The 27,315-nt window shown below is 43.9% G+C and overlaps 1 protein-coding gene across 5 annotated transcripts in view; it reads left to right on the top strand.

Annotated features, from left to right (window-relative positions):
* LOC126998572 (leucine-rich repeat-containing protein 40-like) overlaps positions 1 to 27,315 on the top strand; it is a 98,490-nt gene that overhangs the window by 664 nt on the left and 70,511 nt on the right. For 2 of the 5 annotated variants that reach the window (XM_050860393.1, XM_050860386.1), the window contains exons 2-5: positions 4,781 to 4,887; positions 19,769 to 19,890; positions 23,513 to 23,696; positions 23,801 to 24,018. In XM_050860393.1, coding sequence (XP_050716350.1) covers positions 4,799 to 4,887; positions 19,769 to 19,890; positions 23,513 to 23,696; positions 23,801 to 24,018 — 613 coding nt within the window. In that variant the 5' untranslated portion in view covers positions 4,781 to 4,798. Of the gene's footprint in view, positions 1 to 413; positions 605 to 4,780; positions 4,888 to 15,355; positions 15,415 to 19,768; positions 19,891 to 23,512; positions 23,697 to 23,800; positions 24,019 to 27,315 lie in introns of those variants that run through there. The other 3 variants (XM_050860412.1, XM_050860418.1, XM_050860403.1) reach the window with 3 other exon arrangements.

The raw sequence follows: 27,315 nt of genomic DNA, 5'->3' as shown, positions 1-27,315 counted from the left end.
GCAAAGTTAATACTTACATCATGGATTTCTTTTTGGCCCCTGAATGCAGTGCAGTGACAAGTGACTTCCGGAAAGGAGAAAGAATCCAATTCAGGGACCATTTATTGTTGAAAATAGGGGATAATAATTCACGAAAGCCTCGCCTCCTCTGGCGGCCGCCATGGTGATGGTGACTCAAAATAGCTCACAGAGGGTTTAGGTAGAGCATATAAACTATTCCAGCCGAACTTCGACCCCCTCGACCCACCCTCATGTATATCGACTTATTTCTGCAAGGAGGTATTTCTCACAATACCCCTATTTTCAGCAATAAATGGTCCCTGAATTGGATTCTTTCTCCTTTCCGGAAGTCACTTGTCACTGCACTGCATTCAGGGGCCAAAAAGAAATCCATGATGTAAGTATTAACTTTGCCAGAGGTGGCTAAGCTTTCGTAAATATTATCCTTCATGGGTAATAGCTAAGTGGAATAGACTACCTGAAAGTGTCGTCTGCAGCCCTGGCGTCAGCACTTTAAAAACAGATCGGACAACTGTGAGAGAGATGCCCAGAGAAGAGGCAGCCTTAGGAGTAGTTAGCTCCCTGCCTCTTTACTATCACTAAGGTAAACATCACTAAGGTAAACAGGGGAAAGTATTTGCACTGTGAATAATCTGATGAATACTTCAAAATTCATCATCAGAAATAACAGCTACTATTCCTTACAAGTCCAGCCTCCTGGGTGGACATGTAATGGTCCTGTACAGTGGCCTACAGGTTCATGAGCCGGGGTTGATGAGGCAAAGATCCCTTGACTCCACACTGTCTAGGAAAACTGTGTGTGTGGAGCCCCCCCACACATGAGATGCATATGCCATACATTGGCAGACAAGGCCCCTATATATGGACTGGACAGCATCTGTGAGGGGGAAAAGAAGTGTTAGAGACAGTACCGAATGCCTAACCTTGAAGCTGATCTTGTGAGAGAGGAGGTATTAAGTTTCCAGTTAACCCATCTGCTGCAATGGACCGTATTGGCTATACAGGCAGCGCAACACGTGGCAACTCGGTGAACTGTCAAAGCAGTATTTTCCATTGAACTCAAGTTATGTACTAGCTTGCGTCTGAGGCTGCCTCCAGGATACAAGGCCATGGTGCCGCCACCTCTCCAAGCCAATGGCTACACACACTTTACTCCTACCTGATTTCCTGACTTTACTATTTGACATGGAGAAAAACTGAAATCGGGTAGAAGTGAAGTGTGCGCAATCATCGGCTTGGGGCGACGGTGGCATTATGGCCGTGTATCCCTGAGACAGCCTCAGACGCACTCTAGTCTATGACTTGAACTCTATGGAAAATTCAGCTTTGAGTTGAGTGGCCACATGTGGCGCTGCCTGTATAGCCAATACAGTCCATTAGCAAAGATTTTGCCTTCACTGGTAGCCAGGTAACAAATACTCCCAGGTCTTTCTCTGCCTCTGTGGTGGATAGTGGAGTGTTTCCCATGTGGTATTGATATGCTGGATTTCCCCTCTCAAGGTGCATGACTTTACATTTTTCTTCATTGAATTATAGCAGCCACTTGTTGCTCCACTCCTGTAGCTTGGTGATGTCTTCTTGTAGGAAGTCCGCAGTCAAGGGGTTAAGATTTTGAGTTAAGTATAGACCGAGAGTGTTTATTGTAGAAGGGGACAGCTGTGTGTTGTTGAAGAATAAGGGATATCTAGGTGTTTAGAAGATTGTGTTGCTCTGGCATGTGGAGAAACTTGAGTTTTTGAGGCATTGAAGGACACCAAGTTCCTCCTCTTCCCATTCAGAAATGATAGCAAGATCTGAGTTTGAGTGTTCTGCAGCATCCAGCCTAGAATCATGTAATTCCTATAGGGAGGGTTTCCTGTTAAAAGATGTTGAGTAATGCAGAGTAGAGTTGTCAGTGTAGAAGTGGATAGGACAGTTTGTTTTGGAAAGATCATTGCTGAACAACACGAAGAGAGTGAGAGATAGGAAAGAGCCCTGTGGGACACCACTGTTGATAAGTTTAGGGGAAAAAGAGTGACCATCTTCCACAGCAGAGATAGAATGGCTGGAAAGGAAACTGGAGATAAAAGTACAGAGAGTGGAATAGAATCCATAGGAGGGTACTTTAAAAAGCAAAGATTTGTGCTAGACCAGGGGTGTGCAACCTTTTCACTTGAAGGGCCTCTATTCAAGAACCGTATGTAATGGAGGGCCGCACATCGGGGTGTTTAGAAGAGAGAGAGAGAGTTCAAATATCATCGAATAACAGTCGTGTGTATGTGTGTGTGTGTGTGTGTGTGCAAGAAGAATTAAGGAGAGGAAATAGGGACTACAGAATCAACCCTTCAACAAAACGTCACTACACTCATGTGAAAGTGTAATTCAATTCTTAGACATTAGCTTAGATCATTTAATGTTAACAAGAAACTAACAATCTTCAGCAAGCCTACATCCAGCTAATTGACACAGTTTTGCCTTCTATTTTTAATTTCCTGTACATATTTCTCTTCATTATATTAGGACAAACATGAAAGTACCTATGTATGAAAAGTTTTGGAAGATTACTTTGAAAATAAGACTTCAGCCCAAGATGTCACTTATTTCTTGCCAGTAAAGTAGCAGACATTTATCCTGCCCTTCTCTTTTCTTTGCTGCTGTGAGAAGTAGTGGACATTTATCCTGCCCTTCTCTTTTCTTTGCTGCTGTGAGAAGTAGCAGACATTTATCCTGCCCTTCTCTTTTCTTTGCTGCTGTGAGAAGTAGTGGACATTTATCCTGCCCTTCTCTTTTCTTTGCTGCTGTGAGAAGTAGTGGACATTTATCCTGCCCTTCTCTTTTCTTTGCTGCTGTGAGAAGTATTGGACATTTATCCTGCCCTTCTCTTTTCTTTGCTGCTGTGAGAAGTAGTGGACATTTATCCTGCCCTTCTCTTTTCTTTGCCACTGTGAGAAGTAGTGGACATTTATCCTGCCCTTCTCTTTTCTTTGCCACTGTGAGAAGTAGTGGACATTTATCCTGCCCTTCTCTTTTCTTTGCCACTGTGAGAAGTAGTGGACATTTATCCTGCCCTTCTCTTTTCTTTGCTGCTGTGAGAAGTAGTGGACATTTATCCTGCCCTTCTCTTTTCTTTGCCGCTGTGAGAAGTAGTGGACATTTATCCTGCCCTTCTCTTTTCTTTGCCGCTGTGAGAAGTAGTGGACATTTATCCTGCCCTTCTCTTTTCTTTGCCGCTGTGAGAAGTATTGGACATTTATCCTGCCTTTCTCTTTTCTTTGCTGCTGTGAGAAGTATTGGACATTTATCCTGCCCTTCTCTTTTCTTTGTTGCTGTGAGAAGTAGTGAACATTTATCCTGCCTTTCTCTTTTCTTTGCTGCTGTGAGAAGTAGTGGACATTTATCTTGCCCTTCTCTTTTCTTTGCTGCTGTGAGAAGTATTGGACATTTATCCTGCCCTTCTCTTTTCTTTGCTGCTGTGAGAAGTATTGGACATTTATCCTGCCCTTCTCTTTTCTTTGCTGCTGTGAGAAGTATTGGACATTTATCCTGCCCTGCTCTATTCTGTGCTGCTGTGAGAAGTATTGGACATTTATCCTGCCCTTCTCTTTCTTTGCTGCTGTGAGAAGTATTGGACATTTATCCTGCCCTTCTCTTTCTTTGCTTTGCTGCTGTGAGAAGTATTGGACATTTATCCTGCCCTTCTCTTTTCTTTGCTGCTGTGAGAAGTATTGGACATTTATCCTGCCCTTCTCTTTTCTTTGCTGCTGTGAGAAGTATTGGACATTTATCCTGCCCTTCTCTTTTCTTTGCTGCTGTGAGAAGTATTGGACATTTATCCTGCCCTTCTCTTTTCTTTGCCGCTGTGAGAAGTATTGGACATTTATCCTGCCCTTCTCTTTTCTTTGTTACTGTGAGAAGTAGTGGACATTTATCCTGCCCTTCTCTTTTCTTTGCCGCTGTGAGAAGTAGTGGACATTTATCCTGCCCTTCTCTTTTCTTTGCTGCTGTGAGAAGTAGTGAACATTTATCCTGCCTTTCTCTTTTCTTTGCTGCTGTGAGAAGTAGTGGACATTTATCCTGCCCTTCTCTTTTCTTTGCCACTGTGAGAAGTAGTGGACATTTATCCTGCCCTTCTCTTTTCTTTGCTGCTGTGAGAAGTAGTGAACATTTATCCTGCCTTTCTCTTTTCTTTGCTGCTGTGAGAAGTAGTGGACATTTATCCTGCCCTTCTCTTTTCTTTGCTGCTGTGAGAAATAGTGGACATTTATCCTGCCCTTCTCTTTTCTTTGCTGCTGTGAGAAGTAGTGGACATTTATCCTGCCCTTCTCTTTTCTTTGCCGCTGTGAGAAGTAGTGGACATTTATCCTGCCCTTCTCTTTTCTTTGCTGCTGTGAGAAGTATTGGACATTTATCCTGCCCTTCTCTTTTCTTTGCCGCTGTGAGAAGTAGTGGACATTTATCCTGCCCTTCTCTTTTCTTTGCCACTGTGAGAAGTAGTGGACATTTATCCTGCCTTTCTCTTTTCTTTGCTGCTGTGAGAAGTAGTGGACATTTATCCTGCCCTTCTCTTTTCTTTGCTGCTGTGAGAAGTAGTGGACATTTATCCTGCCCTTCTCTTTTCTTTGCTGCTCTGAGAAGTATTGGACATTTATCCTGCCTTTCTCTTTTCTTTGCTGCTGTGAGAAGTAGTGGACATTTATCCTGCCCTTCTCTTTTCTTTGCCACTGTGAGAAATATTGGACATTTATCCTGCCTTTCTCTTTTCTTTGCCGCTGTGAGATAGGTGTCAGAATTTTTTGTCATGCAAGAAGAGGAAGTTAAGGTGACCAGTGGAGGAGGCAGATGCAGAATACCAGCCATTAAGGGTCATATTCCACCTGTAACAAGCAGGTAAGGTTAACTGGGGTTGGGCAGTGTTTCTTGTAGGGGATAAAGTCACTAGATAAAGCTGAAGAAATATAGAAAGAGTTGAATGCCTCCTCAGACCACCCTTTAATGTTGCACCAAATTTCATGACACTTCACTTCACTGATATGTGTTTGATGTCTTCCTTCTAGTATTACACACTTATACTGGTAATATCAGGCACATCAGTATTAATCTTTCACGGTTATAAGCCCAATCGTCTGACATCTTCATTTCCATGGCATAGGGCTTGTAGGGGTTTGCACACTTAACCTGGTAGCTGCAGGGATCATGTTTCTTAATGGTCCCTCTAAGTGAGAAAAATGAGAAAAAATCGTCATTCACACAAACCATTTCATTATATATATCTAAGCATTTGTGATCAGTTTATGCATCATCTGTTTTTTGGGGGTTATATCATGGCACAAATTTGGCCCATCGCTGCTACAGGGTAAAGCCACAAATTTGGCCCGTCGCTGCTACACAGTAAAGCCACAAATTTGTCCCGTCGCTGCTACATGGTAAAGCCACAAATTTGGCCTGTCGCTGCTACAGGGTAAAGCCACAAATTTGGCCCGTCGCTGCTACGGGTTAACCACGAATTTCTGGGCCTAGGTTTGGATATCACCCTGGGGCAGTTGGCTCCCATCTCACACAGGTTTTTCCTTCCCCTCAAACTTGTTCCTAAATGGGTACCTGGGGAAGTAAAGCTATGGCAACACAGATGTCATGCTACTTGCCGTGTGTCCCAGGCTGGTGGCTCCTGACCAACCACAGGCTCAGGGGGCAGTGAGATGGAGAAGAGTGCCAAGGTCATGTGCAGCTACATTTACCGAGAGGAGTCAAGAGGAGCACTGGGGGGCAGCATGGGCCAAGCAAGTCGTATCGTCACCCTCATAAAATAATTGCCTAAGTCATTTTTCAGCGATTTCCAGGTTTTTGTCTACATCGTTTTTTCAACACGTGACGCCCATTTTTGTACAGTTGCTTCGTCATTCAAGGTTTGAGTGTTCTAGAATTGGCCTTTTCATTTCTGCCTAAATCTTAAGCCAAATGAGATAATGACAATTCTTTTCTGAATTCCTGTAAAGTAGAAAATAATGACTTATGCGGTTTGTTTACGAAGGTGACGATATATCATGGCAGCCACTGAAAATAAAATTCGCCTGTGCCACTAATGGGCTGGGGCCATCCAAGAGACCCCTCGAGAGAGCCTACTGGCACTATAGGCAACATTAAAAAAAAAAAAAAGGCTTTAGCTAGGTGGGATGACCTGAGAATATACTTCTCCAATTTCCTGAGGAATGATCACTGCTTCCAGGTTAGAAATCCCTCTGTGTGTGTGCCCAGTGCATTACAGAGGTGATTGTTTCTGGCACGGAGGCACACATTCCACAGTCTTCCTCTACTCCCTGTGCTAAAAATAACTGATTCAATTATGCTTGTTCTTGTGTTATCAAAGATAGAGAGGCAGCTCACAAAAAGCACCTGAGTCTTCATACTACTGCTAATCATGATCTATATATTCTGCCCAAAATTGCACAAATCTATTCTTTAACTTACCAAAAGCTCCTTCATCAATTGAAAATGATAACATTTCACTTCTTTAATTCTTCCAGAGACTTCTGGCACCTAGCCAGAAATATCTTCAACTTCTCCCCACTTCTCCTAAGTCCCGATGCCAACAACGCCGTCACATATGTCTCTAGGGCTGAACTCTGCGCTCAAACTTCTCAAAAATTTCACTCTGAAAATTTCTTGGCATATTCCTCCCACTCATCCCCCCTCTCACTCCACTATGCCTGTTATTAAACTTCTTAAGAATGATGTTTACTGTGCCCTCTCTGGTCTCAATACCCAGAAAGATTATTGACTCGATGGAGTGCCTCCTATAGTCCTTAAAAACTGTGCTTCCGTGCTGGCGCCCTGCCTGATCAAACTCTCGTCTTTGCCTTTCAACATCTACCTTTCCTTCCTGCTGAAACCATGCCTGTACAGGTGGTCCTTGAGTTACAACATATGCGACTTAAGACTGCTCACACAACCAGGTCAATAATATTATGTAGTTATACTTTGTTAAGTAATAAGTTGGCATTTCAAATATCCCGCCATGGGTACAGCAGCGGTTTGCTTACACTGTGTGAAAAATTATTGGGTTTCACAGAATAATATCATGGATTGTTTGGATATAATAAATGATGACACACTTCAATTTTAGATAGACCCTCCCTAACCCCAACTACCACTAATGACTATTACTCCCGTGGTCCAGATGTTGTAGAACCAGTGTGGAGAGCGACGCAAGAGCAATTTCCTATACTATGGATCTGCAATATGAACAGGGAATTCAGTGATACATTAATCTCCTGAAAAACACACGGGAATTTAAGTCTGCACTTAGCTCAGGTGGTTTGTGGAGTGAACGAAGCCTTGGAGGATGGCTGAGTCAGCTGATCCAGTCCCCTGCATTGTCTTGTGGGCCATGGACAGTGTATGGATTTATGCTACACTGAGCATTATACCAGAACTTACTATGTACATATGTACAATACAAAAGTAAACAATGAAGGTTGTGGAAAGACAATGCTAGATAACCCCTTGACTGCGGATTTCCTGCAAGAAGACATAACCAAGCTACAGGAATGGAACAAAAAGTGTCTGCTGTAGTGCAGCGACTTGCCGGATTGGCGAGCTGGTTCGATCCCCGTCGCCGGCAAAACCTTTCCTTGTCTGGATTAATTTCTCGTGTTTCGTTACACGCTGTGGTCATGTGGAGCATAGTAAAGAGAAAAATTCTGGCGTTTCACTGGTGGCAAGGCCATGAGTGGGTAACAGGTAGAGTGATGGCCCATGCTCTCCGAAGTTCATAGAATATGGGAAATCTCAACACAGAAATTAATCTAAATAGGAATAGGGAGCCGTGTAGTGCAGCGACTTGCCTGATGGGCGAGCCTCCCATCACTCACTCTGCGAGTGGGGTACCTCTTTGGCCGACTGGTTAAGGAGTGGCTCTCCCGTCTCGCTGGTCGCGGGTTCGATCCCCGGCGCCGGCAAATCTTTCCTTGTCTAATTTCTCGTGTGTTTCGTTACACGCTGTGGTTGTGTTGGAGTGTAGTAAAGAGTAAATTCTGGCGTTTCACTGCTACAATTCATTGAAGAAACACGTGAAGTCCTGCACCTTGGGAGGGGAAATCCAGCATACCAGTACCACATGAGAAACACTCCACTATCCACCACAGAAGCAAAGACCTGGGAGTATATATGTTACCAGGCTACCAGTGAAGGTGAAATCCATGCCAATCACAGCGGATGGGTTAACTAGGGGAGAATAACGTTGGCAGGCAGCTGTGTATTATCCAAGTGAGAGGCTCGGTGCCTTGGTGTACTTGACGTCAGTTACGGTGAAGCTTAGGCGCCTCGACATGTGACGTCACTTGCTGCCACTTCAGCCATCACACCAGCCAGGGTAGGGATGAGATCCTCTCAAGTTGACTCGACTTCTGCAGGAAGGTCTTTGTACACTTGAGGGCTTGGGAAGAAAGGGGGGAGGTGGGAGGCGCAGGAATGCTGCTCCATATGTGGCGGGACTTTTTTTGTTGTTGTTTTTTTAATGTAACTTTCGACCTGGAGGCAGTTCAAGGGTGCAAAGAAAAAGATAAAGAAAAAGCCCGCAACTCACTGCTCCCGAACAGAGGTCAAAGGAGTGTCCGAAAAGAGAGGTCAACTTCGGGAGGAGAGGTGTCCTGATACCCTCCTCTTGAAAGGGTTCAAGTCGTAGGCAGGAGGAAATACAGATGAAGGAAGATTGTTCCAGAGTTTACCAGTGTGAGGGATGAAAGAGTGAAGATGCTGGTTGACTCTTGCATAAGGGGTTTGGACAGTATAGGGATGAGCATGAGTAGAAAGTCGTGTGCAGCAGGGCCAATTTGACCTCAGTTCAGTCTACTGGTCCAGAACCTTGTCATAACTTAAGGACAACCTGTATACACCTGGTGCCTAAGAAGGGTGACTACTCTTAATTCTTGAAACTACAGCCCTATAGCTTTACCTTCTTGTCTTTCTAAAACTTTTGAAACAATCCGTAACAGGAAAGTTCTTAAGCATCTATCAACTTCCAACCTTTCTGTGCACCAGTGTGGCTTCCATGAGGGTGGGGGCTTCATGGTGCAGTGGTTAGCACACTCGGCTCACAACCGAGAGAGCCTAGGTTCGATTCCCAGGCGGAGTGGAAAAATTTGGGCGGCTTTTCCGATACCCTATGCCCCTGTCCACCCAGCAGTGAATGGGTACCAGGTATTAATCAGGGGTTGTGTCCCGTCTCCTGGGATCTGTTCCCTTCTATAATTCCTTCCCCATCTGTCTCTCTCCGGCATATGGCCACAGATGTTGCGCCGACTAAACAAAACTTTCCAACTACTCTTTTTTTTCATGTCCTTGCTGAAATTTTTGCCATTGCCTTAACCCATCCACTGTGATTGGCATGGATTTGGCCTTCACTGGTAGCCTGGTAACATATGCTCCCAGGTCTTTCTCTGCCTCTGAGGTGGATAGTGGAGTGTTTCCCATGTGGTATTGGTATGCTGAATTTCCCCTCCCAAGGTGCAGGACTTTACATTTTCTTCAATGAATTGTAGCAGCCACTTTTTGTTCCACTCCTGTAGCTTGGTGATGTATTCTTGTAGGAAATCTGCAGTTAACCCGGTAGCAGTGACGGGCCAAATTTGTGGCTTTACCATGTAGCAGCAACGGGCCAAATTTGTGGCTTTACCATGTAGCAGCGACTGGCCAAATTTGTGGCTTTACCGTGTAGCAGCGACGGGCCAAATTTGTGGCTTTACCGTGTAGCAGCGACGGGCCAAATTTGTGGCTTTACCGTGTAGCAGCGACGGGCCAAATTTGTGGCTTTACCGTGTAGCAGCGACGGGCCAAATTTGTGGCTTTACCATGTAGCAGCGACTGGCCAAATTTGTGGCTTTACCGTGTAGCAGCGACGGGCCAAATTTGTGGCTTTACCGTGTAGCAGCGACGGGCCAAATTTGCCATGAATTAAACACCCCCCAAATAGATATATAATACATAATCTGATCACAAATGCTTTGATATATATTATGAAATGGTTTGTGTGAGGGGTGATTTTTTTGCATTTTTCTCGCTTGGGGGGACCATTAAGAAACATGATCCCCACTGCTACCAGGTTAAGGGGTTAGAGCACTATTACACGGGGACAAATTTACCCGGTGAACAAACCTCTTTTTTCATTGTTTTTGGTGTGTGTATCTTTGTGTGTGTGTTGCCTCAAGTCTGTGAACATCTTTGTGCTGTGATGGCTGCCTGTGCAACTGTTGGCATGGGTGTGGCCCTCGTGGCGACGCAGGAGGAGACTGTACGATGTGTGGGTTTGTTTCTGTGCACGTTTCAATGTTTCGTTATTTGTTCCGTTATTCACTTCGCCCCACGCACCTTTTTTTATTTATTTATTTATTTATTTATTTTTTTTTACAGGAAGGGAAGCAGCTCAAGGGCATAAAAAAGTGAAGAAAAAAAGCCTGCTAAATGCTGCTCCTAAAAAAAAGATGAAAGTAGAGAGTGGCCAAGAGAGAGGTCAATATTTGGTGGAGAAGTGTCTTAATTTTTTTTTTTTTTTTTTTTTTTACAGCTAAGGAGGCAGTTCAAGGGCATTAATAAAAAAAAAGCCCGCTACTCACTGCTCCCGAACAGAGGTCAAAGGAGTGTCCAAAACGAAAGGTCAATTTCGGGAGGAGAGGTGTCCTGATACCCTCCTCTTGAAAGAGTTCAAGTCGTAGGCAGGGGGAAATACAGATGAAGGAAGATTATTCCAGAGTTTACCAGAGTGAGGGATGAAAGAGTGAAGATGCTGGTTGACTCTTGCATAAGGGGTTTAGACAGTATAGGGATGAGCATGAGTAGAAAGTTGTGTGCAGCGGGGCCGCGGGAGGATGGGAGGCATGCAGTTAGCAAGTTCAGAAGAGCAGTCAGTGTGGAAATATCGATAGAAGATAGAAAGAGAGGCAACATGGCAGCGAAATTTGAGAGGTAACAGACTATCAGTATGAGGAGGAGAGCTGATGAGACGAAGAGCCTTTGACTCCACTCTGTCAAGGAGAGCTGTGTGAGTGGAGCCCCCCCACACGAGATGCATACTCCATACGAAGGCAGACAAGGCTCCTGTAAATGGATAGCAACTGTGCAGGGGAGAAGAACTGGCGGAGACGGTACAGAACGCCCAGCCTCGAGGAAGCTGATTTAGTAAGAGATGAGATATGAAGTTTCCAGTTGAGATTTTGAGTTAAGGATAGACCGAGGATGTTTAGTGTTGAGGAAGGTGATAGCTGGGTGTTGTCAAAGAATAGGGGATAGTTGTTTGGAAGATTGTGTCGAGTGGATAGGTGGAGAAACTGTGTTTTTGAGGCGTTGAAGGACACCAGGTTCCTCTTGCCCCAATCGGAAATAATAATAATAATATATACAGGTAACTCAATTTATGCGAGTATTGTGTCCTTGAAGAGGTCGCGTAAATCAAAAACAATGTAAATCAAACAAGAGGTAGGTTTCTATCGAAAAAGAAATATTCACTTCATTCAGTGGAGAGAGAGAGAGAGAGAATATCCATATCACCGAGATATCCACTCAGGCACTCAGCCTCACTCGTGTGAGGAAGAAATGAGGGACACCATGAGCGACTGGCTAGTATTGGTACTGGTACCGAGCAGTCTGGTACCGGTACCGTACCGTATAGCTGGTACTGTTAGTACCAGTACTGGTACCAGTACCTGCCCACCCCTATTGTTGAGTAGCGTGGCAGCGTGGGTACTGTATTGTTGTTCAAATGGTGCGCGGGAAGAACTGAGCTCAGCTGTGTGGCCGCGGCGCCGTGTGAGTCTAGTTGCATGAGACATCTGGTGGCCACTCCCGTTCCTGATGAGGTGGAGGCAATGTGGATCAACGCCACCCCCTCCCGCCACCCCCACCAGGTTGACACCATTAGTCTATGTACAATGTACCATCCACCCCGCTCTCCCTCCGGCCCTGCATTAGTGAACCATCTCATCAATACAGTGGACGCTACACGTGTTAGGTACCCTGGTGCTAAGTTCGTGTTGTGTGGGGACTTCAATGAACTAGACATTGCGGACATTACCAACCAGCTGTGCCTCACACAACTTGTTAATTTTCCCACGCACAAAAGGAACACGCTGGACCTTATCCTCACTGACCTGACGGACTGGTACTCCCCCCCTCAGCCCCTCCCCCCCATGGGCCAAAGCAATCACACCTCAGTCCTGTGGACGCCCTCCCCTACCATCTCACGGAGGTGTGAAACGGCCAAGAGGACCACCCGCCCGACATCTGACTCCAAGATTAGGCAGTTTGGGCAGTGGTTGGTGGGCTATCCTTGGGTCGAGGTCCTTACCGTTCGTGACGTCACGGAGAAGTGGAACAACTACCTCGCCACCATCACTCAGGCGTATCACCACTTCTTCCCCACCAAGACACAACACACCCACCCAGCCGACCTGCCTTGGATGACCTCCAGGATTAAGGCCTTAATGCAGCAAAGGAACCGCGCCTTCAACACGGACCGAGCAAGATACAGGGCCCTTCGCAACACAGTCATCAGGGAAATCGCAGTGGCGAAGAAGGAGTACTACCCCCAAGAACTACAACACCTGGAGGGCAATAACACCAGCAAGTTGTTATCCAAGATACGCCATTTGTGTGGCCTGGGAAACCCGTCGTTGGCTTTCCCTTTTCTCCCCTCCTCCTCCTCCCCCCTTGAGATAGATGAACTGATTAAATCTCACTTTTCCTCCATCTGTCAAAGTCTTCCCCCCCCTAGGCCTTGCCTCCCTCCCCGTCTAATCCTCTTTCTGTGGAAGAGTTTCAAGTTGCCGAAAAGCTCAGATCTCTCAAACTCAAAAGGTCTACCACACCCCTAGATTTACCCATAAAGCTTTATCAGGAGTTTTCCTATGAACTTGCTACCCCCCTTGCCTCCATCATAAATGCCTCCCTCACTCAGAGCAAATGCCCCACAGATTGGAAAACCTCATTCGTCACTCCCATCCCCAAAGTCACCAACCCCACCTCACTCAATGAACTAAGACCCATTGCCATCACTCCAATCCCGAGCCTGCTTTGTGAAGACTTTGTATTTAGCTGGGCATATGATACTATTCATTACAAAATTGATCAGAGGCAGTTCGGCAACGTTAGAGCCTCCTCCACAACACATTGCCTCATTAGTTTCCTTGATTTCATTCTTAAAAACCTGGAAACCAGAAAAACTTCCTCTGCCCTCGCCTTTATTGACTTTCGGAAAGCCTTCGACCTGGTTGACCACACCACTGTTATCACCAAGGCCATAAACATCGGCCTGCCCTCCCACCTGACATCCTGGCTGGCGGACTTCCTGATGCACCAGCACCAAGCTGTGCGTCATCAGGGCTGCACCTCCACCCTCCAGCCCCTATCTGCTGGGGTGCCACAAGGGACGCACATGGGGCCTCTTTGCTTCCTTATTCTGATTAACAATGCTCTGTTAGACGCCCCTCATCGCTGGAAGTACGTGGATGATTCTACAGTGGGCATCTCCATCAACAACACAGCCCCTGACTACACGCCCCTACAACACATTCTGGACCGACTGCAGAGCTGGACGCAAGACAACCACGTCACCATCAACACCAGCAAGACGGTGGTGATGCATTTTCACACCTCCACCACTGCCATCCCACCGCCAGCCCTGGAGGTTGGCCCTCACCAGCTGCAGGTGGTTGAGTCCACCAAACTACTTGGAGTCACCCTGGACAACAAACTGAGCTGGGGCAAGCACGTCACCACCATCATCAGGGCGGCTTCCTACAAACTTTTCATGTTGAGGCGCATGAAGGCACTGGGAGCCCCCCAAAGGTCGCTCAAGGACCTGCACACCACCTTCATCCTTCCCAGACTCTTCTACGCCTCTCCTGCTTGGGCTTCCTCCATCAACAAGACCCAGCAATGCCAATTAGAGAGAGTGCATAGGCGTGCATGCAGACAGATTCTGGGCAACTCTTACACTAACTACGAGCATGCACTCACCCAGCTGAATATGCCCACCCTACAGGACCGATACCAGACATACCCAACCAAATTTGGCAAGTCCCTCCTCCACAACCCCCGTCATAGAGACCTACTCCCACCTGCCCTCCCTCCCCCCACTAGACCCACAAGACACCACAATATTCTCGTCCCGATCAAAACTCGCACGGACAGATATCAGCTCAGTGCGATACCGACACTTGTGAGGGTCATTAACACCTCCGTGATCACATGACCCCTCCACTCCAACACACACACACACACACACACATCACCCTTCCCCGCTTCCCCCATTACTCACCACATGAAACTCATTGTATGGTATTTTTGTGTATTTTCAGCCTTATGGCTCCCTACAAATGAATAAACCATTTATTATTATTATTATTATTATTATTATTATTATTATTATTATTATAAGTGAAAAAACGTGTAAATTAAACATTTATTTGGATTTTGGACCCCGCATTATTTAAAAAACACGTAAACCAAGCTTGCGTAAATCGAGAGTTACCTGTACTAGATTCTACCGTAATCTGGAAGTGTTGTTATATTTCTGCCATACAAAACTAACTGGCTGAATTTTGGACCGCCTATGTAGAGTTACACCGCCGTCTAAGGGTTAAAGAGATGATTGCACTTCCTGTACGTATATTGTCACCGTAAACAAGCCATCCAAGTCATTATGTTCTACTTTACAGGAAATCAGAAAAGAACTGTCATTATCTCATTTGGCTTAAGATTTAGGCAGAAACGAAAAGGCCAATTCTAGAACACTCAAACCCTGAATGACGAAGGCAACTGTACAAAAATGGGCGTCACGTGTTGAAAAATTGATCTTGACAAAAACTTGGAAATCGCTGAAAAACAACTTAGGCAATTATTTTGAGGGTAATTTTTTTATTTTTTATTTATTTATTTATTTATATATTTTTTTTTACGTGTAAGCCTATAGTGCCATTAGGCTTTCTTGAGGGGCCTGGATGGTAGTTGGCCTCACCCCGTCATGGCGCAGGCAAGTGTTATTTATAGTGGCGCTATCTTCTCATGGCTCATGCTGCCCCCCGGAACTCTATCTTGATTCACTTGGACGGTTTCCTCTAGGGTCTGGGATGATGGGTGGTCTTCTGGACAGCATGTGGGTAGTCTTAGGCCACTCGACGGTGACTGAAAAATCCCAGGTGGTAGCTTGGGGATTCGAACCCGCGTCATCCATCGCAGGGTGAATGTGGGCCCAGCACGCTAACTACTCAGCCACCGCCTACCCTGATATGTAACATTGGTAAATCTTAAATACTAGTGCATGGGCTTGATATGTGCAGTACTGTAGTTTTTCTTTTGTCATCCACAGACTTGTCTAGCACAGTTATTGTGACCTGCTGTACCAAGCGTCACAACCTTGGAGCACTGGTAAGGGAGTCGGGGAGATACTCAACAACTCTGGTAGCTATGATGTAGTGATAGGATTTTATAAACATCCTTACCACTGATAAACTGCACCCACAGCTTTTTGTCCCTGTTATCAAGCTTTGCCATTTAGCCTACAGACCCTTGCTATGTTTGGAGTCTTCTAAGGCTTTCGTGTAGTTTACCTCAGCTTTTTTTTTTTACAGTAAAGGAAACGGCACAAGGGCAAAAAAATAATAATAAAAAAAGGTCCACAAATCACTCCTCCCATGCACCATCAAGGCTAAATTTTGGGCTCTTCTAAGGCTTTCGTGTAGTTTACCTCAGCTTTTTTTTTCCCAGGAAAGGAAATGGCACAAGGGCAAAAAAATAATAATAAAAAAGGTCCACAAATCACTCCTCCCATGTACTGTCAAGGCTAGATTTTGGGCTCTTCTAAGGCTTTCATGTAGTTTACCTCAGCTTTTTTTTTTTTTACAGCAAAGGAAACGGCACAAGGGCAAAAAAATAATAATAAAAAAAAGGTCCACAAATCACTCCTCTTATGCACTGTCAAGGCTAGATTTTGGGCTCTTCTAAGGCTTTCATGTAGTTTACCTCTGCTTTTTTTTTTTACAGCAAAGGAAACGGTTCGAGGGCAAAAAAATAATAATAAAAAAAAAGGTCCACAAATCACTCCCATGCACTGTCAAGGCTAGATTTTGGGCTCTTCTAAGGCTTTCATGTAGTTTACCTCAGGTTTTTTTTTTTTTTTTTTTTTTTTTTTTTTTTTCCAGCAAAGGAAACGGCACAAGGGCAAAAAAGTAATAATAAAAAAGGTCCACAAATCACTCCCATGCACCATCAAGGCTAGATTTTGGGCTCTTCTAAGGCTTTCATGTAGTTTACCTCAGCTTTTTTTTTTTTTTTTTTTTCCCCAGCAAAGGAAACGGCACAAGGGCAAACAAATAATAATAAAAAAAGGTCCACAAATCACTCCTCTTATGCACTGTCAAGGCTAGATTTTGGGCTCTTCTAAGGCTTTCATGTAGTTTACCTCAGCTTTTTATTTTTTTATTTATTTATTTATTTATTTATTTATTTATTTATTTTTTTACAGCAAAGGAAACGGCACAAGGGCAAAAAAATAATAATAAAAAAAGGTCCACAAATCACTCCCATGCACTGTCAAGGCTAGATTTTGGGCTCTTCTAAGGCTTTCATGTAGTTTACCTCAGCTTTTTGATTTTCCTCCCCTTCCTCCCCTCCTCCCCTTCTCCTTCACTCCCCCATATCCTCCCTACCATTCCTCTCTGTCTAGTGCTACTGCAGCTGTCACACCATCCTTCCTTCCTTCCTTCCTTACTTTCTTTCTTTCTTTCTTTCTTCTTTCTTTCTTTCTTTCCTTCCTTTCTTCTTTCCTTTCTTTCTTTCTTTCTTTCTTTCTTCTTTCCTTTCTTTCTTTCTTTCTTTCTTTCCTTTGTTCCTTCCTTTCTTCCTTCCTTTCTTTCTTTCTTCTTTCCTTCCTTCCTTCCTTCCTTTTTTCCTTCCTTCCTTTCTTTCTTTCTTTCTTCCTTCCTTCCCACCCCCCACTTCCTCCTCTCTCACATGACGCTGATCTCCTCCTCCCCCTTCCGTGTCCCCTCCCTCCTCCCTCGGAAAGTTGCATTCCCTTCCGTCCCCCTCCTCCCCTTCCCGTCGTCTACTCCCCTATCCCCTCCTTCCTCCTCCCTTACCTCCCTCCCTCCCTCCCCCAGTCCTCCTTTATTTTTATTTTTATATCACAAGTTATTAGTCAGTCAGTGGATATCCAGGATAGGCACTGAAGTATTTTTTTGTATTGACTAGTGACTACCGCAGTACCGCACACCGCGTACCACACTGGGAAAGCAAATAATGGGACCGTACTACCGCAACCACACTACTCCGGAAAAAGTACCGCACTACCGCAACCCCCCTACTGATTTTTCAATACCGCGCCCACCTCTGCTTATTGCTCCATTCCTGTAGCTTGGTGAGGTCTTCTTGCAGGAAATCCACAGTCAACGGGTTAAACTGTTTTTACCTATAGCAATGCTCACTTTAGTTTCCCTGTCACACCTCTCATACTCATGCGCTAGACTGCCAAGGTATTTGAACGTTTCCACCTGCTTGGCTTGGGAGCCCTGGAGGTTGGTGCAGACAATCAACCAACTGTCATTCATCATTGTTGTTCTCATACTCTGTTTTTGGTGATGTTAACCCAGTAGTAGCAGGGATCATGTTTCTTAATGGTCCCTCTAAGCAAGAAAAATGAGAAAAAAATCACCCCTCACACAAACCATTTCATAATATATATAAAAGCATTTGTGATCAGTTTATGTATCATCTATTTTTGGGGGTTTAAATCATGGCACAAATTTGGCCTGTCGCTGCTACACGGTAAAGCCACAAATTTGGCCCGTCACTGCTACCGGGTTAACTTCCAGCCCCGTTCTTCTACATTCCTCGTCCATTTTGTCCACTAGTACCTGGAGCCTTTCCTCTGAGTCTGCCACTAACACTGTGTCATCAGATATTTCTTCCCTCTATTCAAATTTCATCTAAATTCTTCATCTCATCCATTGCCACTTGGCTATACATGGAAAACAAATCCAGTGACGGAACACACCCTTGTCAATCTAGCTAGTCTGAAGCATGCATTCGTCATCATCTGATCCCATCCAGTGTGCCATTCTACCAGTCAATCACTTCATTCATTCCTCTTCCAATCCAAGTTTCCAAATACATTCCTATAACTACCCTCACTGATCTTGGCATTTAGGTCTCCCATCACTAGTTTGATTTAATCTGATTTGCATCACTCTGTAATGTTCACTATCTGCTCATTAAACTGTTTCACTGCTTCATCCTCTTTTTCTGATGTGGGGGCAAACACCTGAATGATTTTTAAACTTAATGGCTCTCTATCAGTTCTCACAAATATTACTGTGTCAGAAACTGGCCAAAAACTCACCAATGTAGCTGCAAGTTTCTTTTTCAGCATTACTCCCATGTCTCTCTCATGTCTTTTTCTTTAATAGAAAATTCCCATCCATCAGACACCATCCTCCCATTTCCTGTCCACCTCACCTCAATAATTTCATCTGTCGTTAACCCTTTCAGTACGTGACGCAGACATCGGCGCCACAGTATAGAAAGGGTTAAGAGGAAATGAAAGAGGATTAATCCTCTTGTAAACCTCTTAATCCTCTTCCATTTCCTCTTAATCCTCTTCTAAACCTCTTAAGAGGAAATGGAAGAGGATTAAGAGGTTTAGAAAAGGATTAAGAGGTTTAGAAGAAGATTAATCCTCTTCCATTTCCTCATAACCCTTTCCATACTGTGACGCCAATGCCTGTGTCACCGTATTGAAAGGGCTAAGTCTCAGCCTCCCTCTGTAGATTATCAAACTTGCCAAACACAGACTTTTTTTAGAAGTTTACTCTCCTGTTTCATTTGACACCTTATTCAATATCTGCTGGATTTCTATATATCAATAGGAAGTCCCATGGTCTGCACCCTCTAAGATGGTACAGCATATATCTCTATGACTTTCTTCACTTCACCAAATGAGGATGCATCAGTTAGCATGGGATGATGTGACTGAGGGGTGGCCACTGGCTGAAGCCTCCTTGCATCACCAACTTGGCCCCTGTTGATTGCCTTGTAGCCTGGTGACGTTGCCACGCCATCAGTCACAGCAGTCTCTGTGTACTTTTGGGGGGGGTGCCCCCTCTGAAGCCTGGAACTCCAGGCCATTTATTAACAGTTGAAAATTCTTATTTTCATTGCAGAATCAAAGAACACCATTTTTTTCATGAACTGCTTTGTAGGCATTTCAAAGTTGTACCTTTATATCTGGCACAGTACATTTTGCATGATTGCACTTATAAATAAATAAAAATACTCTAAAGGCTTGAAACTGTGCTTGGGCATGGTGCAGATGTAGGAAGTAGTAGAGTGTAGAGTAAGCAGCAAGAAATGTGTCTGGAGTTGTGAAATTAGCAGGCTTTATATTAACAAAACAGCTGTTTGTGCAATTATTAATATTTTTAACTCAAAATCGACTATAATTGACGGTATTTGTTATTGCTGCTTGCATCTTATTGACACTGACGACTGTTTACCATGCATAGGCTAGCTCACAGTATTCACGAAATCAGACACGTCATGTGAGAGCAGGTTGCCAGAACATGATTATGCTCACTTCAGACTTGGGGGAGCCGACTATAGTATATACCAGAATCAGAAGCTGCTGTGACTATGCACCTATTCCTCATGCAGTTTGTGTAGAGGTGAACCATTAGGGATGGACAGTAACATATAAGTGTATTGCATCACCATATCTTCCCACCAGGCTGCCTCTCTTGTCTGCACCCAAAACCCTCTGCCTTGAGAAGCCTCTGCCACACCCTGTAGCCGTGCACCCCTTGGCTCCACTCACCACCCCGCTGCCTCAGACTGCTGCTCAGATGGCTGGTGAGGAGATCATTGTTGTAATGCCTCAATATGTTCATAGATGTAGATGTAGGGTCTATTTTTAGGGCCACTTTCACAGTTTGCCATGATGGGTTAGTCAGCCTCCAAACCAGTACCAAAAACTTCAAAAACTCCTTGTGTAGTGTTTGGTGTTCATATTGAAGCTTAGAAATTTGAGGAAACAATATGGAAAATCTCATCTGTATATGGTTTCCCTAACCATCATGGAGTGTAGAAGGTTGAATAGTTTGGTTTGGGCGACTACAAAGCCAAGGGCAAAACAGGGTAGGTAAAAACACAAAAAAGCCTTGTATTTGCTGGTGCCTACTAAAGGAAACAAGAAGTAATTGAGAATCAAGATCACACTTAGTTTGAGATGTGTCTCGATACTTTCTGTGGAAAGATTTAGGAAAGTAGACAGGAACACCACTTGAATCAAAGGAGGCGAGTTACCTGCTTAACTCTAGCTGCTACCTATTCTATTGTGTGTGTGTTTGTGTGTGTGTGTGTTAGTCCATAAAACATTCATTTCGATTTTCTTCACCTATAAACAAGGAAGAATGGTTTTGGCACAGAACCAGACATTCTTACATGCACTGTGGGCAGCGTGTTAAAGAAAAAAGTTTTAAAGGGAGGATACAGCTATTGTGATGTCTGAAAGAGTGTGGAATGGTGTGACTGATTATGGTTGGAAGGGATCAAGAATTGTGTGGGTGAAAGGAAAAGTAGGTTTAGAAAAGTATGCATGGGTGTGTATTTATGCACCAGTAAATGTGAAAAGTAAAAAAGGACAGAGAAAGGGAAGCTTTTTGGGAGGAAGTGAATGCATGTTTGAAGAGTTTTGAGAAAGAAAGGAAACTTGTTATGATGGGAGATATGAATGCTAAAGTGGGTGATGAATGTGTGATGGATGTGGTGGGAAAATGGGGGATACCTGGGAAGAATGAAAAGGGAGAGTGCCTGGTGGATGTCTGTGCTGAGAGGGGAATGTTCCTAGCGAACACCTTCTTTCAGCACAAGAATATCCACCGATACACATGGAGGAGGGGAGAAGATAATGAGCAAAAAGGATTGATTGATTATGTGGCAGTAGATGAAAGGCTTAGAAAAGATATTTGTGACGCAAAGGTAGTAAGAGGAATGTTCGATGGATCTGACCATCTTGCAGTGCTGGCAAAGTTAAAGATGAAAGAAAAGTGGGTGTTTGAAAAGAAAGGTGAAGTAAAAAAGGAAATACTGAAGATAGAAAAGTTACAGGATAAAGAAATAAAAATGAGTGTAACCGTGAAATGGCAGAGGCCTTAAGTGAAAAATGGGAAAGTGTAAAAGATAATACAAATATTGAAAAAGGTTTTGAAACCTTTAAAGAAGTAATGGTAACTACAACAAAAAAAGTGTTAGGGATGAAAGTGGTGAGAGATGGAAAAAGAAAAGGAAATTCATGGTGGACAGAAGAGATAAGGAGGATAGTAAAAGAGAAAAGGGAACTTTTTAAGAAAACTCAAGAAAGAAATGTGTCTGAACAAGTAAAAAGGGAAAGGAAAAAGAAATGTAGAGAATGCAAAATGAAATTAAAACAAGCAATAAAAGAAAGTAAGAAGAGAGTTGATGAAGACTTTGGAAAAAGACTAAGTGAAAAATATAAAGGGAACAGGAAATCATATTGGAAAGAAGTAAAAAATGAAAGAAATGCAGAAAATATCTCCTCAAGTAAAATAAATGAAGTTATGGATGAGAATGGAAAGATGTTGAAAGACGAGGAAGCTGTGAAAGAGAGATGGAGAGAATATTTCAAAAACTTAATGAATTTTGAGGATGGACGTCCAGCAGCTGTAACAGCAGCAGTTTTGAGTAGAGGTCGAGGAGGAGTATATAAAGAAAGAAGTATAACATATGAAGAAGTAAATCAGGCAATAAAAAGATTAAAAAATGGAAAGGCAGCAGGAATTGATGGAATCACAGCAGAAATGTTGAAGTGTGGAGGAGATGAAGTTGTTAAATGGATGGTCAAGATATGTGAAGTAGCATGGGAGGGGGGGGGGTGCCAGCAGACTGGACGAAAGCCATCATTGTCCCAGTTTACAAGGGGAAGGGCAGGAATGTGGGAGCTATAGAGGTATAAGTCTCCTGAGTATACCCGGAAAGGTATATGGAAGAGTCATAATAGAGAGGGTGCAAAGACTTACAGAAGAGAAAAAAAGTTAATAAAAATGAGTCTTCAGGAAGTGAAGGGGATGTGATTATCAGATATTTGCATTCAGGAAGGTAGTAGAAAAAAAATAGCAAAAGGAAAGAAACTATACGCTGCCTTCATGGATTTGGAAAAAGCTCATGACAGAGTCGATTGGATTGCATTGTGGGACGTTTTAAAGATTTATGGTGTGGGAGGAAAACTGCTTAGTGCAATAAAGTCTTTCTATGAGGATGCATCTGCATGTGTCAAAATTACTGGAGAAACAAGTGAACATTTTGAGATAAAAGTGGGCTTAAGACAAGGGTGCGTCATGTCACCATGGTTATTCAATATTTATATGGATGGTGTTATTAGAGAAATTAAGGGCAAAGTTGGAGAAGTTGGAGTAAGACTGTTCGATGAGGGAAGGAAGTGGGTACTGAATTCAATACAGTTTGCTGATGACACGGTGCTCATTGCAGAAAATGAAAGTGACCTACAAAATTTGGTCAGTGTTTTTGATAGTGTCTGTAACAGGAGAAAGCTGAAAGTAAATGTCAACAAAAGTAAAGTGATGGTTTGTGAGCAAAGTAGAAGTGAGGTTGTAGATTTTGTATGCCCATATAGAGTGGGAATTGAATGTGAAAAAGAATGCAAAATAATTTTGAATGGTGAAGAAATGGAGGAGGTCAATGAGTTTAAGTACCTTGGATCAGTTGTATGGAAGCATGGTGGTATGGAGGGAGAGATAAGAGAAAGGGCATTGCAAGGAAGAAGGGTGGCAGGGTTTTTGGGACGAATCATGAATGGCAGAAGTGTGAACATGGAGGTAAAGAGGAATTTGAGAAATACAATAAAAGTACCAACCCTCACATATGCAAGTGAAATGTGGGCCTGGAATGAAAGTCAGAGGTCTAGAGTGCAGGCAGTGGAAATGAGTTATCTGAGGAGTGCTTGTGGTGTGAGTAGAATGGATGGAATGAGTAATGAAAGTGTGTACGAGCATTTTGGAATGTGTCACAGGGGTGAAGGGAAGAAGTGTGGAGTGGTGGAAGAAGTGAAGCGACAGACCTTGAAGTGGTTTGGCCACATGGAGCGAATGGAGGAGAGTAAGATGACCAGAAGGGTGTATGTGAGTGAGATAGAGGGAGGGAATGCTAGAGGACGACCTCCAGTGAAATGGAGGGATAGGGTGCAAGAGTACGTTGGGGAGAGGGGGGAAAGATCCTTGAGAAACTTTGAGCAGGCAAGGAGGGAGTGTCTGGATAGAGAAAGTTGGAAGCTCTCCTGCTATGGCCATCCCCTGGTGGGAGCTCCTAGGAGCAGGCATTGATGAAATGATGATGAATGATGATGAGCAGGTATTCATGGGTGTCTGCTACCTAACCCTGCAGATTTTAAGGTACAACTACATAGAAAACATTATGAAAGTCCCTTTTTCTCACGTAGACTCACAAGACAAGCTCAGCAAGCCTCAAGGCATCCCAAGGGGCCACCTGGGTGTTGGCCTTCATCGGGGTCGAGCGCGGGGCATCAGCAGGATCTCCACCACCTCTGCCTCAAGCTCTCTCAAGCGAGGGTCTGGGTCTTCACTGTCAAGTCGAGGAAAGTCCCCTTCCGTAGATGAAGAAAGGTCAGTCACATAACCTCTTCACAATGTTTGAATTAGGAGCAAAAAGAAAAAAAAAAAGTCTTTTTCCTTATTTTCATGTGTTTTTATCTATTTTCCATCCCTAGTAAAAATGGTCCCAAGCCAAGCAGCCGTCCCAGGCCATCAAGATATAGTTCAGTCCGTGCCAGAATCCAGGTCCACCGAGGCAGGCCGGCGATGCGAGGCTTTGCCAATGTTGGTGCAGTGTTTGGTGATGCCAAGAAGGAGGAGCTGCACCCTCAGATTATAAGGATGGCAAGAAAATCTGGGCAGCTGAATCTTTCTAATAAGGGGCTTGTTGAAGGTATTTACCTAAGGATGTCTCCAGTATTCTTAAATAAGAGCACAATTCTAGGAAGGGTTTTGTAAAGTACTGTAGGGTCTCACCAATAATAATTTCTAAAATAATATCTTTGACGATAACAGCAAGTTAGAGCACCTGGTCTTTGCATTAAGGTTTGGATTTTCTTGAATAACAGATTTTTTGTTGAAAGGAAGCATCTGGGAGCACCTTGAGTAGTGCTTGTTTGCTGCCGTCTCATTTGCACAAAGGAATTTTTGTTGCCTCCTCCCATGAACTTTCAATCATGCTTCCCATTTGAACTCTTCCTGCCACTACTATTTTTAGCTGAAATATTATGAATTGTTATATAATGAATAGGCATAATAAAACTCACCTTAACCCTTTCATTGCTAAACGCTTGCAGCGAGCGTTAGGCATATTTGCTGGTGGCGCTAAACGCTCGCTGCGAGCTCCACCCGCTCTCAAATCTCCCGCGTAAGAGAGTGTTCCAACACTAATTCTCACAACACAGGATTGCCAATTTAGTGGATTCTTCACTAAATTTGGTGGAAAATCATATCAGCCCAGCGCGGCAAATGTATGGACGAGTAACTGGTGGATGTTCTTGCCCAATATAGCGGCATTTTTGCATAGCTTCACCTATCACCTGACTGATTCTTTGACCAAATAGTTGCAAATATTGCAGTTGGCAATACTTCCTTGCTAGAATCTGAAGAAAAGATGTCCTCAGTTCCCTCAATACGGCTGATCATCCCGCACGCAGTGACGTAAGTGTTCACATTCAACACTCCCTGAACGTGCATGTACGTTCGCAAGAGAGGCATACATAACCGACTCCAATAGGTCTGGACCTCCTCTTTCCATTGGTGTTTTTGTTTTTTAGCTGTGATGAATAGTTTTTGAGATACAGAGGTTAAAAGAGACCCCCCAATGGGCTGCCTGACTGCGCCTGAGGGGATAGTCGCGTCCGTACCGCGCGCAAGGAAAGTGTTAAAGGTGTTAATGAGGTGTTTAGTGGGAGTGGGATGATTGATCCAGGGTTTGTACTTGGAGGTTACTTCTGTGTGCTGTCATAGTGATGGCATTGTCCTTATTTGGCCTCACACCCGGCTCACACTGCCATTAACCTAACCTGTTAGTGCCAGCCACTATGACTACTAGTTATAGAGGCAAAAATAACACAAAACAACACACTCAACACTTTCAACCACTCGACTTGCTACTCTTGCTCTCCCCTATACGTCCAAATCCCTTATGCAAGAGTTAACCAGCATCATCATTCTTTTATCCCTTCTGCCGGTAAACTCTGGGACAGCCTTCCTCTGTCTGCATTTCCTCCTGCCTATGACTTGACCTCTCTCTTGGCATCTTGTTCTTTTTTCTTGTGTTGGAGCAGCGTTTGGCGGGCTTTTTGTTGACTTTATTTTGTTTTAGTGCCCTTGAGCTGTCTCCCTTGTTATAAAAACACACGTACACATACATGCACACACGGAATGGAGAATTGTAGATAGTGGAGTGCCTCAAGGATCGGTATTGACACCAATACTATTCTTGGTATATATAAATGATATGCCAGAGAAATTAAGCAGTTATATGAGCCTGTTGGCAGACGATGCGAAACTGCTGAGACATATAAGAAACAGTTAAGACTGTGAAATTCTGCAAGAGGACCTGAATAGATTTGGGACAGGAGTATGAAATGGGAGATGGAGTTCAATGTGAAGAAATGTCATGTAATGGAAATGGGAAAGAGTGAAGGGAGACCAAAATGAATATATAGAATGGGAGACGGAGAAATATTAAAAAAAGTCCAAGAAGAGAGACCTGGGAGTGACAATACAGGATAATCAACAGCCTGAGTCATGTCAATAGGATATTCAGTGATACGTATAGAATGGTAAGAAATATAGGATTACCATTACACTACATGGATAAGGATATGATGAAAAAGATGGTGACCACTATGATTAGACCAAAATTGGAATATGCAGAAAAGGTGTGGTCTCCCCATAAAAAGAAACACAAAAAAACTAGAAGGAATACAAAGGATGGCAATGAAAATGGATCCAGAACTGGAGTGATTGTCATATGAAGAAAGGTTACAGGAAATGGACCTGCCAACACACTGGAACAAAGAAGAGAAAGGGGAGACCTAATACAAATTTATAAACAACGTATTGATTAAAATGGAGGAAGTAGACAGTGAGGAGTTACTAAGAGAAGGAAGAAACGTCAGCAACACACGAGGGCACAGTAAAAAGTTGAGGAAAGGAAGATGCTTGAGAGGCAAAGAAATATAGTTTCCCTCAAAGAAACATAGAGGTATGGAACAGATTAAGTGAGGATGTAGTATCAGCAAAGAGTGTGTACAACTTTAAGGAAAAGCTGGACAAATACAGATATGGAGACGGGACCACACGAGCATTACCCCAGGCCCTGTACACTCAGCCTACAACTGAGAGAGCCCGGGTTCGATTCCCAGGCAGAATGGAAAAAAATGGGCGGCTTTTCCAATACCCTATGCCCCTGTCCACCCAGCAGTGAATGGGTACCAGGTATTAATCGAGGGTTGTGTCCCGTCTCCTAGGATCTGTTCCCTTCTATAATTCCTTCTCCCTCCTGTCTCTCTCCAGCATATGACCACAGATGTTGCGCCGACTAAACAAAACTTTCCAACTTTTTCCCAGGCCCTGTAAAACAACAACTAGGTAAATACACACTCGCACACACACACACACACACACACACACACACACACACACAACACTTTAAGCCACAGAGCATGAGAACCTCTGAGCTACGAGTGACCTGGCAGTGACCAAGGATTAGGAAAAATACCGATAGTTCATTGAGCCTCGTTTTACTCACAATGCATTATGTCTGTGAATGTAACATCAAATGTAATAAGCACATCATGAGTGGTATTCTGATACTTCACCGCACTAACCTGCATTATGTGACCATTCCCACATTTGTACACAGTAGGTATTTTGTGTCATTCTGTGCCGTGTTTGTATGCAGGTTGGGAGTCACAGACGGATGTTTGATGCATTGTTATTGTGTCCTATCCAGGGCACCCACAAAACTCAAGGTTTTCATGCTCAGGTTTAACCTGTCTGCTGCGATTGGCACGGATTTGGCCTTCACTGGTAGCCTGGTAACATGTACTCCCTGGTCTTTCTCTGCCTCTGTGGTGGATAGTGGAGTGATTCCCATGTGGTATTGGTGTGCTGGATATCCCTTAACTGGTAGCCTGGTAACATGTACTCCCAGGTCTTTCTCTGCCTCTGTGGTGGA

This window comes from Eriocheir sinensis, chromosome 2, assembly GCF_024679095.1.
Source record: "Eriocheir sinensis breed Jianghai 21 chromosome 2, ASM2467909v1, whole genome shotgun sequence".
In the NCBI taxonomy this organism is placed as follows: domain Eukaryota; kingdom Metazoa; phylum Arthropoda; class Malacostraca; order Decapoda; family Varunidae; genus Eriocheir; species Eriocheir sinensis.
The sequence above is the reverse complement of the archived record's forward strand: the minus strand, read 5'-3'. Positions and strand labels throughout refer to the sequence as shown.